The sequence below is a fragment of the Triturus cristatus genome, chromosome 9 (genome assembly GCF_964204655.1).
Source record: "Triturus cristatus chromosome 9, aTriCri1.1, whole genome shotgun sequence".
Classification (NCBI taxonomy): Eukaryota; Metazoa; Chordata; class Amphibia; order Caudata; family Salamandridae; genus Triturus; species Triturus cristatus.
Window position 1 is genome coordinate 393,959,758 of NC_140592.1, and position 13,746 is coordinate 393,973,503.

Sequence of the window (13,746 nt, forward strand, 5' to 3'; positions counted from 1 at the left end):
CTTAAATTTGTACATGTCCTCCTTTTAAATATCATGCACCCTGCCTTAGAAACAGTAAGGTCTACTTAGGGGTGAGTTGTAAATATTTAAAAGGAGGGTGTAGACCTGTCAAAAAGGATTGTCGTCCGGTTGAATTTGCAGATTTAAACCTTCACAGCCAGGTTGCAATGGTAGGCCTATAGTCCTGTTTGCCCTGTTACTGTAGTGGGTAGCACAATGGGTTCTTCAGCCCAGCGGTGTCAATTAGCTTACAGGATCTAGGCCCATTTTGTACCATATACTAATGACATAGGTAGGTTACATATGCCTATTAGAAGTATAGCCAATTTCAATTTATTTTAACGCTCAGAGCATATGCACTGGGGGCTGGTTATCTTAGATCCAGTGCACAGTGTCAAAAAAGCAGCAGCATCAATCCAAAAGAAAAGTGAGTGATCATGCAAAAAGAGGCATTTTCTTACACTCTCCACGAGAGTGCATCTGTTTTCTAGTTTCTCCTGCGTGTGCTGCTCCCTCCCTCCCGACAAACACTCACTCCCTTGCACTCTGTGTTGTTCCCTCATTCCCCTCCCCCAAGCTCATCAATTGCTTCCTGCACCCCTCCCTGGCTTATCTTTTTTTCTTCCCCCAGCCTCAAGCGCCTTCGTTGCTTCCTTTCCCCCCAGCACACTCCCCCGTTGATTCCTTCTCACTGGTTCTCTCTCCTTCTCTTCCATTGCTGCCTTTCTGCTATTGCACCCATGGCACCATGGGAGACTGTTTAAAAAAGTTTTTTTTATTTGATGTTTTTTGGAGGACCGGGCAGCAACCATTTGCTGCTTAGCAATTCAGTATGTCAAAATTTGCATTCACCGATCCAAAAGGTGTCCGCTATATTGGATCGTTAAATAAACAACATAAAAATAGTGACTGCATGATTCTGCAGGAACGCACTTGCACGGGATGCATGCACATTCCTTTGGAATGGCCGGTGAGTCATTGTGGCTTTTTAATTTTTCACCCAAGCAGTAAAGCATCAACAATTTTGCTTTTTGCTAATGCTGCATAGCATAGGCAAAAATCATTGAAAAGCAAATAGGTCAGAAAGGTGTGACAAATTGTTTTGGACTATATTCTGTGCACCTTAAACCAAAATATTAGAGCTGCGCAAATTAGAACTATATTTATGCCTTTTTCTTTTCATACCATTCTTTTTGTTTCTATTTCTAAATCGGCTACATACATTAATTTTAGGTGCACATGTACATGCATACATGGTACATAATCCTTACCCAGTTGTGCTGTAGACACTGTGCTACAACTGAACCAGTAGACAGGAGTTGATGTACCGCCAAAAACACATTCCACACTAGGGAAGGCAGTTCTGGATTAATTCAAATAAACATATTAACTCTACCTATATACATTCAACCAACGTGGCATTTGGTACATAATTTCACCTAACATTGCTGTTAGTATTCCAAAGCGCGTCAAGGTACTTTAATTGGTCAGGGGGTATTTAAAAATGTGTTTAGTTGAACCGGCATATAACGTTGAATCCAGCTACTTTCTATTTAACGTTTTTTACCTTTCCTTCAGGTATGTATCCAATAAAGTAAGTCTGTAATACACTCCTGCTTCTTGCTAAAGGAATTCTACTCGCTTTAGAGCTTGATGTCTTGTATAAATTCACATGCATCAAACACTCTCTCACCTTGAGGAAACAGGGATACGATTAAGGTTGCGCTTGCATCGCTTGACGTATTGGCATAAAGTATATGGTGTTGAATCAAAGTATGCTCGCGTCTTGGTCAGTGTCACCCAAGGTCTAGTTATAAGCATTTGGGGCCCAATTCACAAACACGTTTTAAATCTGATCCTGGACGTTTAAAACCTCACCTGGGCGCAGATTACCCAATTTCAGGAATCCACAAAGATTGTCAAGAGTACACCTGGAAACCTTTGATAGTCGCAGGTTTCCGGTACCAGTGCTGAAAAAGATTTGTGAATTTGCACATGTGAGTAGGCAGAGTACCTTCACCATGTGCAGTAGCACAAGTTTATATTTTCTTCTTATTTTTATAAAGCACAACTCAGTTGAGATGGTGTCTGAATGCTCATAGGTGTTTTGTGACAGCCCATTAAGTAGAACCATAAAATAAGCATGAAAAACAATAGATCATGAAAGAATAGCAGGTGATTCGACAAAAGTAGTAAACCTTGATGTATGAATTGGGAGAAAGAAAATGTCAGTGCAGGCAGAAGGGGAAGAAGTGCAAGAGTTGAACGGCCGAGGCAAAGGTCGCTGATCCTGTAGAATGGGATAACCACAAAAGTTAGCTCTGAGGTAAGAGCACTGGGGAGATTTGACATGGTACAAGGTAATACTAAACATAGGAAGTGGGGAAACATGAGGGAGAGTTGGCAGAAGTGAAACCCAGAGGATGAGAGCTTGCGTAGATCCAGGAGATTGGGAGCAAGGTTTCCATATGGAGAGAAGAGGGGGTGATGAGTTGGAAGGACAGGGTAGGGTAGCTGTAGAGATACAAGAAGGATAAGGAGGAAGAAGAGATGTGTGACAGGGTTAAAACAAGGAGTTGAATGAGAAAATGCGTAGGGTTTTGGGTGAAGATGGAGGCTGCTCAGAAAGTGGAAAAGCTATCGGTGCTGAAACGAGAGAAGGGGAAAGGTAACCATGATAAATTGAGAATAAGAAGTGTGTAAGCCAAGCAGACTAGTACAGAAAGATTTTTAACAAGAGTTTTTTGTTCATTGTGGAATTGAAGAAAGTCTTTAAAGTGTCTCAGATCAATTGGTAAGGAGTTCTAGGAAGAGTGGAATTGCTCCTGACAAGGACTGTGTAAATTGTGAATAGGCAAACACCATTGCATTTATGTTTCCCCATAGAGAAAGCCTTTGCTCCACAATCCACCGCTTTTGGGGGTGTTCCGTTCTCATTCCCACCAAGAGATTTACTCCTCCTCTAGATAGGTGTGCACCGCTGACCATTTTCACTGTATAAAAAGGGGAGAAAAAGTTTAAGAATACACACAAAATCAAAAGATTTTGGGTGTTCGCAAACTTTCCAGGCTATCCCTGCCCTGTAACGCCAACTCTTTGCCACCAGAGTTGGATTAATTTATGCGCAATATTACACCATTGTGAAGTTGTTTTTTTGAATGAGTAAATTGGTATTCAAGGACAAGTTGACTTTTTGTGAATTCCAAGTTGAGGATCCTGCCCCAACCTTTTCAAACATGAGGGGTGTCTTGTCAGGCTGAGCAACGGTCGGCCTGACACTCTTCATGTTCGCGTTAGGCATCTAGGTGCTGTAAAAAGCGCTAAATGCACAGTCTCCTGGCGGCCTTTGCTTGGCTGAAGATTTAACAGCCATGTGGGTATGACCTCAGCCTGTCAAAGCACTGCAAAAACCTCACCCTCATGATGAGGGGGCGTGTCACCGGTAGACCCGGACCAGGCTGCTATAATTTTAAGCTCTGAAGTGTCCAGGGCCGACTGTCCATCTGTGATGCCTCGCCACCGAGTGAGGTGAGGTCAGCAAGTCTCATTGACCCCCATCCCACTCTGTGACGAGCAGGTCAGAAGGTCCCTTCTCCAATCCTCCAGGAACCACTGAGGCTTCCCAACCGCAACCCATTGCTGCCCAGTAAGATTTTCTTTTTTTTAAGTTTTGGGAGTGTGTCTGTGTATGTATGAATGCATGTGTATTTGTGCGTGCGTCCTGTGAATTTATGCGTGTGCATGTGCGGGCTTGTGAATGGTTGGGTGTATTTGTCGCACTTGGGAATGGACGGTTGGGAGTGACTGTGCATGCAGATGAGTGAGAATATGTGTGTGGGTCACCCCTCCACCCTTCTCAGGCAAATTTTAATTGGTGAATTATGTCCTCCCATAAACCATACTAACTGCACGTGTTAGGTAAACTTAACTGCATCAAAATAACTTTTTGAATTGGGAAAACGTTTTGAATTATTGCAGATTCAGCCACTAGATGGCAGGAGCGTGCAAGAATGAGAACTCATTACAGCCAAATATACTCACCGAGTCATGAACATCTGATGGATATTTCCCACTGTACAGTCGCTCGCATCTCCCCGTTCGCCTCTGCCTCACGACGCAGCTTGACATCACTATTTACGCACGCTTTTTGCAGCCATGTTGCAGTTTTAGATAAGTGAAACAAATGCAATGCTATGCAAAAGTGAAATACTCTACAAGCACAAGTTATTCACTGTTTGTCCAGACATTTGTAAAGCAAACCAAACTTAAAGCTGTATCTGATCCACACTTCAAGGCACTGTACGTCTTTTCAGCTCCTTACTCAAGTGTAAGAGCTTAGATTGCAGATCTAATATGCTGTTGAAGACGGTTCGGAAAACGTGAACCTGCCATACCCAGGGCTTTCCCCTCTTGGAATACTTTCAGAGCTCCCTTTCCAGTGAAAAATTGTTTTGCAATTTGTCTGTAGCCCTCAAGTAATCCAGTCAGGTGTGTTGATGATTTCAACCATCACCCTCTTCACCAGCCACCAATAAAATCTTGGCAGCGCTGGGGACATATGTGCATGACCCTGAATTTTGGATTCCATGTTGCTTCATTATAAATTATTGTGCATCCTAAATAAAAGGAGTTACAAGGATCCAGATGAGATACAACGATGGCTCCAGCTAGAGATGCTGTATTGGTTTCCTCCAGAGTAGTCTCATAAGCACTTCAATATAGTTGCAATTTTTAAGACTGATTTCAGTTCATTTGGTTTTCCCAAGTCAAGCAAGAGTCTAAGGTTACCTCCAAAATGTTGATTGTAGGTAGTGAGTTGATAACATTCCTATTATTAACAAATTCTTTGCCGCCGGATTCCTTCCATGTAATGACCATTAACACGGGGTTACTACCATTGAGAGCAAGCCTCTTTTCGTCCAGCCAGCTTTGATTACAAAAAAGCCACAGTTCAGCGTTTGCACTCCTTGATGCTAATCTGACAGGTGGGAAATTATTTTAGAGAGGTCTGCATAGTTGCAAAAGCAGGATAAATATTTAACCTGTATGTTTAATCATTTGTGGGAGAGGGGAGGTTGGGGTGAGCTAGCATATTGCCCTCTTACAGGCAAAAAAAAATCGGATTCGCTGGGTCTAGTGCCGACTGTGTATGTTCAAACAACCAGAACATTCGAAGGATTTTAAATCGATAACTCTGGGTTTTACTAGAAAGGACTATCATCGCCAATAGTAATATTTATCTTCTGAATTACGCATTCACATCCGCAACTGTGGAAAAGCGCCCAGTATTGCTGCTGCATCTTAAAAAAAATATCTTTAGTCAAGAAGGACCGTTAGCAATAGGCTGAAAATAAGAGGGATCTTTAGAAATTGATTTGTAATTTTTCAGTAAGGTAACTATCCAGAACGTTTGAGGTTATTGTGAACTGTTGCGTGAGTAATCAGGTTACTTATTTCTGCATTATAGGTGGGAAAATGTATTATTACTTTTGCTAGAGTGTTTTGTGTGTAGAAGGTTTAAAACTCAATCATTTCTTTATTTACCTCTTAAGTGGATACCAGTCAGTCTAATTTCCTCGCTTGTTGGATTAGAAGTCACTTCCTTATCTGTCCTATTTGTTTGTTTGCCATTGGAGTAAGACTTGATAAAACGCTCTCGGATTATATTAATATTCTTTACAGAATCTTCTATTTCAGGTTAACTTTGGTAGGGTTTTCGATATGATTTATGATTTTAAACAAGTTATTATAGTCTTGCTTGACAGCTCACCTGTGGCCAGACAATTATGTGAGCATCACTAGAGGGGGCATTTGGCTCCGCCCACGTGTTGGGAGTCAGGAGTACATATTTTGATTGGGCAGAAGTTGTGTGCTTCCACAAATAGTGCTTGCCGTCCACACAGCTGTAATCATTTTGTTTATTTATCTAGCTGGCTGAGCTTAACCTTTCGGGGGCACACACATGACATTGTATTGCTGTAAAAGTGTCTTAAATAGCTAGATAATTTATCGTGTTTGTCTTTCTTCTAGCAGCAGCACAGATAGGAGGAGTGCAGTCATTAACCTACATGGGTGTTAGGTGTGGCTTGGCACTGCAACTGTCACCTGACCTTTTAACCTACACCAATGTTATTCTGTAGTTATTTGCTTTCACACAAATATATATACCTTCCAATGCTATTTACTTGCAATCTTTTAAAAGTTGACCTATTGGCATTGCCAAGGCTTTTTAGTGTTGAATCCTGCTCCTGAATTCTATTAGTAAAGTACTTTTGTTTACTTATAAAAATCAGTTTTCTATTTGTATTTAAATAGATCATTCCTCCCCTGGATTTAAAATCAATTTTCATATGTCATATAAGCAGAATCGGTAGAATATCCAGTTCACACACATTATCAACCAGATCACACCTTAACAGCTGGTCACCAATCTTGGTCAGTAGAATAATAGTTTCTGTACATACTGCATTTCTCACCTAATGCAATTCCTTCAAATTCTCATTGGCTTCCATGAAAGCCTGAGAAGAAAAAAGTGATGGCTGCAATGTTTAATTTAATCTCCACCACGGATAATTACTCTGACCGCATTCCAGTCAATCATAGTTTGGACCACCATTTCCTTTGAACCTGCTTTAATCGGAATAGTCCAACCAGACTCGATGCCATAAAAGCATTGGCGGTTTAAGGGATGTCCGAGAGGGACAGCAAGCCCTCACAAATGCACCCAATAAGAACCCCACACTTTTTTGCACATAGAGGTAGACCCAGGCGCTTATCAACTGTTAGATCTGGGGGTCTCTAGTTGGCAGAGGTAGGTACCACTGTCTAAATAGGGACCCTTACTTCTAGTCAGGGTAAGGGGGATACACTCTTTAGATAACGCCTGCTCACCCCCTTGGTAGCTTGGCACGAGCAGACAAGCTTATCAAAGGCAATGTGTAAAGTATTTGTACCAACACTCACAGTAACACAGTGAAAACACCACAAATGGACTCCACACCAGTGTAGATAAATAAAGTACTTTTATATAAACTACACAAGACCAAAACGACAAAAATCCAACATACACAGTCCAAGAATATGGTTTCAAAAGAGTTCTTAGCTTAGCGACAAAATAATCCACATTAGCGTCGATTTTAGTCAACAGTACCTGGTGATGCGATAAAAGTTTCTAGCGGCGCTCAGGCGTCAAAAAACAAGCAACAGCGTCAGTCCTGAGACCCTGGGGAGGCGATGCGACAACCCCGCTGCACGCAGCGGGCGTGTGCGACGAATCCAGCCTGTATGGGGAGCGAGGCGATACTTGTTGGGATTCCAAGGCGTAGCTTCTCCGGTAGAAATTTACTCGCAAAGGCACGATGCGACGATCTTCGATGTTTCTGCGACGATGTTCACAGCGATGAAATACGGCCCGCTAACGAGCGGTGCGACGATCTTCGATGGCTCTGCGACGATGTTCGCAGCAACGAAATGCGGCCCGCTAACGAGCGGTGCGACGATCTCACTCAGCGGCGGCAGGCTCTGCGACGATACTCTCAGCAACGGGAATCTTCCCGCTCCGGGGGCGATGCGCTCTGAAGATGAATGCGGCGTTGACGCTGCAGCGGCGAAAGACGCTGCGACGATCTTCGAGGCAACGGACATTTTCTCGCTAAGCCGCCAGTGTGTGAAAAAGTTGCAGATCTTTTACTTCTTTTCTCTTTGTCAGCTTCCCAACAGCAGGAACCACTTCCAGAGGCCCCACAATTGGATCAAGCACTCTAGGAAGGGCAGAACTCACACAGCAGAGTTCAGGGGGAAGCTGGGGGTGAAGTCCTTTTGTTCCTGGGACTTCTTAACAGGAGGCCAGCTCTACTCAGGCCCTTGGAGATTCCTTCAAGCCAGAGGACACAGCACACAGCAAAGTCCTTCCCCTCTCCTTGGCAGAAAAGCAACTGCAGGTCAGCCTTACAGCAGGTCAGTCCTTCTTCTTCAGTCTTCCAGCTTTCTCCTTGGCAGAGGTTCCTTCTTGATTCCAGGATGATCTAATTTCTTGGGATCAGGTTCCCAATACTTATACCCCAAAATCCTTTATCCTCTGAGGGCAGAGGGGCCTTTGCCCAGTCCAAACCAGTTCTGGAGGACTTTGTTTACATGACTCCTTCTTTCCTTTCACAGTGCAGGGCAGAAACATCAGACGCCCCACAGGAGGTGGAGCCAGCATTGTGGAGGGAAAGCACAGCCCTGGAGCACTTTGTTGACATGATTCCTTCTCTCCTTTCACAGTGCAGGGCAGAGACATCAGTCGCACCACAGGGGGTGGAACCAGCACTGGTGGGCGGCAGGCACTGTCATATTCAGGTCCCAGGTGCAACTCCTCCCTCCCATCTAGAGACAGATCTCTCTATTCAGCCCTGTGCTGACTCGCCCTGTCTCGGGGAATTCCCCAGCCCCCTGGAATTCCCCAGCCCCTGTCACTCAAAACTCCAGACAAGGAATACACAGCTTAGCAAAGGCAGGTTTGGATGGTTAGACAAGAAAATACCTACTTTCTAAAAGTGGTATTTTCAAACACAGAATGTTAAAACCAACTTCACTAAAAGATGTATTTTATCATTCTCAGTTCATGCATACTAAACCCGAATTTCTACCATGTTCCCTGAGTCAGTTTAGGATTATAAGATGTAATAATCAAACTGCCCATTCTGGCCTATGGAGAACAGGTAGCCTTGCAATAGTGAAAAACGAAAATGGCTGTAATTCGCTATTAGGACATGCCATACACATCAGGGCTTGTCCTACCTTATACTTACAATGCACCCTGCCCTTGGGCCTACCATAGGGGTGACTAATATGCAGAAAAGGGAAGGTTTAGGGACTGGCAAGTGGGTGCACTTGCCGAGTCAGCATGGCAGTTAGCAACTGCACACAAGCACTGCGGTGGCAGGTCTGAGTCACCATTTTAGGGCTCCTCATGTGGGTGGCACAATCAGTACTGCAGGCCCACTAGTAGCATTTGAATCACCAGCCCTGGCACACTCAGTGCACTTTACTAGGGACTTCCTGGTAACACAAATATGCCAATCATGGATAACCAATTACAATAACAATTTACCTAGGGAGCACTTGCACTTTGACACTGATCAGCAGTGGCAAAGTGCCCAAAGCATCTAAACCAGCAAAAACGAAATCCAGCACAGCGTCAAAAATACAGGAGGTAGAGGCAAAAAGTCAGGGGAAACCACGCCAAAGATGCCAGGTCTAATATCAACCAATTAATAATTTTCACGTCGCTCCTCAAGAATGCACCAAAAATTCCCTTTCGTAACCACATACATGTCTCACCCCAGAAAATAGCCCAGGCTCTCCAGAAGCACCCTCACAGAATGGAACTGCTAGAACTGGAACTTCGCCTCGTGCTTCACCTTCAGCCTTGCCAGATATCCCTAAATGACAGGAGCACTATGGCTGTAAGCTTGATGCCCAGGAAAGTTCTCTTCTTGATTAAGGTATTGGAATTTCAGTCTGGAAATAGCAGCAGGAGTAGTTTTTCTCCAAGCAAGACGTTTCCTCTTCATAGTAGCAAGTGGGACCTTGTATCTACACTTTGCTGGTCATACCACCACTATCAGTTTGTTCCCAGTGGCTTTTTCAAGTGTCCCTGATGTGAGCGAGAGTCTGAAAACTCTTAACCGCATTGCTGCCATCTACCTGCTGCAGATCCAGTTACTCTGTAAAGTGACAATCAAAAAATAGAATATCTGCTGGGGCGCCCAGCTCCGTAAACTGGGTGTTCTGCCATTTGTCAAGCATCTCAGTTCAGTCCTTCGTTTTCAACAAAGCGTCCACATCAGTCGACTTCAAGGACTCAAATTAATTCTGTCCATAAGTAGTTTCTTACAGAGTCCTTCTAAAGCCTGTGTTTTATTCTGTATCTTCCTGCTTCTGCTCCACAGCCAGTGGCCTGCCAGCCAGACTTTCAGCTTCTGCTTAACATTATAAATGTAAGGTTTTCACACCCCACGACATCTCCACTTCATCTCGAGGGTCTGCAGGCAGGTTGTTTTTATTAGTGAATGAATGCATGGCTCAAGCCAAGAACGACTGAGGTCCAAGCAGGGAAATTTCTTCAAAGTAGATCAGCAGTGCACTCAAGGAGGCAGCTTACGTGGCCCTTCCTAGTGGGGTCTGCACATGGGACAAAGACCTAAAAAAAAAAAAAAAGCGCTCGTGCCTAGTCCCATGGTTCTGATGTTGGGGGAGCCCCAGCCAGGGAATTGCTTGGTAGTGTTGCACTTCGCCAATTTGTCCTTATGCTGAAGTTTCACATATGGGCTCATTGTCCTTTATCACTTCTCCTGGGCACATAAGTGTCAGACGCTCCCTCGAATGTTCCTACAGCTGTCACTCAAGCAAGTCGTTACAACGCGTTGTTGGATTTTAAATCCAGCACCTTCCCTACTGTTGCACAGACTGGAGTTGGAATAGTAAAATATAATATTCCAAAGTCCAGCGCTTCCCTAAGGCAAGTCGTTGTAATGACTTGCGTTGTAATGGAACGTGTGGTAATGACGCGCTTGTTGTAATGCCCGTGTTGTAAAGGCATGCGTTGTAAAAGCATGCATGAATACGTCATACATCTGTTTTACATATGCCAGGGCCCTTTGTGTGCTTGCTTCTTTTTAGCTGGCCACTTTCTTCTTCTTATCTTGCCGAAGGCCATGTCACACAGTGCTGGAAGTCACAGCCCAAAGACCAAAGGAGGGTTGAGCCTTTGTTAAATCCAGTAGCATTGCATTGTCGGTGGGACCAGCCTCACGAACAGTTTGATGCATACTCAAGGAAATCCAAAACAGTATTAATGCCTTTTCAGAAGAGTATTTTAACACACCTATAGTTACGAAAAATTCAGTTTAGCAAGCGGAAAAGGATTTCACACTTGCAAGTGGATCATATTAAAAGCCTAGAATATTTGTAAGGATTTGAGCAATTGTGGCGTATTCACTGCCGTTTCTCACTAGCAGAGATGTAGGATATTCTGGTGTCTTTTATCTACTATAACTATTGAGCAGCAACACATCTATATATATTATTCTTCCCTGCATGCCTGACTGTGGTATGTGGTTTTACAAAACCACTTACCACACTCCCTATTTTCCCCATTGATCTGCCCAAACTAATCTGCACTTACACCCATACCACCACTTGCTGTGTCCACTGCAATGCATCTGACCATGAAATCCATCCCACTCTGGCCCATGCCATTCTTTCCTCCTGTGATGCACCCATATGTGTTCTCTCCTTTTAGGGTCCAAGATGGTGAAAAGCTGGAGACTGTCTTTCTTCTCAGTGGCAATGACCAGCGAATCCATCTCTACAAAGAGGTGAGACCAATCTGAACCTTGCAATCGTGCAGTTATATGGCATGCCTGGAAGGGTTCCCAGATGCTGAGAGTGAGATTGATGAAGTGGAAGGCTGATGACAGAGTAAAGTGGGTTTTCTAACCCAAACAGGTTTATTAAGCACAGGCAGTCCTGCAGGTCCTTTCTTGCTCTGCTGTATAGTATGCATCCCTAAAAAGGTGATCAGCTGCTGAGAGTGGGAGGGATGAATTGCAAGGCTGTTGACCTAGAGTTGTATTGGTTTGTCTAAACCAAGTAGGTTTAGTCAGCACAGGCAGGCCAGTAAGCCCTTGCCAGTGCTCTAGTGGAGGTGAGCCATATCAAAAATTGATTTTGGAGTGGCAATTGCCTGCGGTATGGCTGCTTAAACAGTTTGCGGTTAGCATGCATGCTAGGCATCGCCAACAGGAAGAGCGGATTCATTCAGATAATGACAGTAGCCTTCTCTCCTAGGTTGAGATCAGGACCGGCTCTAGGGCGGTGTGATCGGTGCCACTGCACTGGTCGCTGACTTGGGGTGGGAGCATCATTTTTGCAAGTATATTCTCATTTTAAAAGCACCTGCTGCCCCCTTCCTGGCTTTCAACAGTTATCAGTAATCAATTAAAATGTCAAGATAACTCCTGTGATTAATCGTCTTCCTGGAAAGAGACCGGAGGTTTGTCTAGTGGAAGTTTTGACTCATCCTAAGGTAGTGCAGAGGGTTAAAATGCCTGCTGCTAAGAACGTGTAACTTGCAGATAACAAAGTTCATATAAAGGAAAAGGTCAGTGGGTCACTGCTTCTGTAAGAGAGATCATTTTGTTACTTGTCGTTTACATGTCAAAATCCTATTATAGAACATTGAGCTATTAACTGTCATCAAAGTGCTGCATGCAAACTGCACGGTATATGTTAGCTATATGTTGTTTTGCCCAGTCTTTCATCATCCTAATCTTGTGAAAAGGGTTAATTTGAGTAAAAATAATTCTTATTTTTAAAGAGAACCCCTAACAATGATGTTACGTTTTAAATTCAGAATTTGTGCTTTTCCAGAATAAGGACTCTTAAACTATATTGCCTACCAGTATCGATGACGACACTCCTACACTACACCTTGTAGTCCTGTCTGATGTAACATTTCCTATACACTGATTTACACACATATGATAGTCTCTGTGCAATGTGTGTGATGTAAAGTGCTCTGACACCTTACACTGCTATGAGGGGTGCTATAAAACAAAATGAATCTGAGAGACATTGGTTATGGAGACTTGAGGGGCACTGTTAAAGGGTGCTAGAGGGGGAATCAATGGCAGAGGTGGTCATTGGGGGGGCGCCAACAAACATTATCGCACAAGGCGCCACCAGTGTTAAAGCTGGCCCTGGTTGAGATTGGCCAAGGGTAGGGGTTGTCTGGAAAGCTGATGGTGCTGGTCTGTTTCTTAGAAGTCTGAGAAGCAGAACTGATGCTAGTTATGAACTTGTCAATGTCAGAGTGATGAAAAAAAGATGTGTAGCCAAGGTTCTAAATGCATCTGTGCGGGTAAACCAGCAACTGTACCATGCTTGTGGTTCCATGTTTTTTATATGTTAATGAAATTCCATACATTTTATATAAAGAGAGTACAAAGAAGCAAAAGATGTGCAAAATGGGGTAACAGTAATACATATGGTGTGAAAGATGGGCTGCATATGTACAGGTTGCATTCTCCTTGTCATGCTTGTTTTTAAATGTTGTACCCTGCAAATTATTGTGTGCCCTCTTTCCACTTCACCATATTCCCCACAGCTCCCCTTACGCCTCCTCCCCATCATATTTCCCTTTTCCCATAAGATAGGAGTTCATTTCTCTCCTGTTACTTTCTACTCAGAATGAAGGCCTGCATCAGTTTGAGGAGCAGCCCGTGGAAAATCTCTTTCCAGAACTGAAGGATCTCCCGAGCAAGTAAGACCTTGTTTCAGATTGGCTGTGAGAACTGCTTCTGCTCTCGCATCTGAAGCCTTAACATTTGGTCTGTAAAGGTGAAGACCCCATATGCTTTACCAGAAAATTCAAATCTAAAGGCAGCCAGTGCAACAACCATAAACCCATCAAGCGGTGCTCCTATGAAGTCTCCATGGCAGACCAGACATATTTAAACAGACCTATTTAAAGAGTAGATCTGGCAGGAAAACTTTGGACATTTTCGGAGAGTCTAGGCTGGGGTGATGTACTTCATTAACCTTGTCTTAAAAAAAGTATCTTTGATTGTGCCTGAAATAACCATTACTGCAAGTGTTTCCTACCCACTCTTTTTAGGTAGCCAATTTACTACACCATTCTGTTCTTTGTTGAGACTGACATTCAACTTAAGTCTTGCAGCACTGACACCAGCCTCTCAT

The 13,746-nt window shown here is 43.6% G+C and overlaps 1 protein-coding gene across 1 annotated transcript in view; it reads left to right on the plus strand.

Annotated features, from left to right (window-relative positions):
* The window catches only part of KPTN (kaptin, actin binding protein), a 164,976-nt gene that overhangs the window by 99,598 nt on the left and 51,632 nt on the right, over positions 1–13,746 (plus strand). Inside the window, exons 5-6 of the mRNA XM_085625253.1 lie at positions 11,288–11,363; positions 13,236–13,309. Of these exons, the coding sequence (XP_085481379.1) occupies positions 11,288–11,363; positions 13,236–13,309 (150 nt within the window). The remainder of the gene's footprint in view (positions 1–11,287; positions 11,364–13,235; positions 13,310–13,746) is intronic.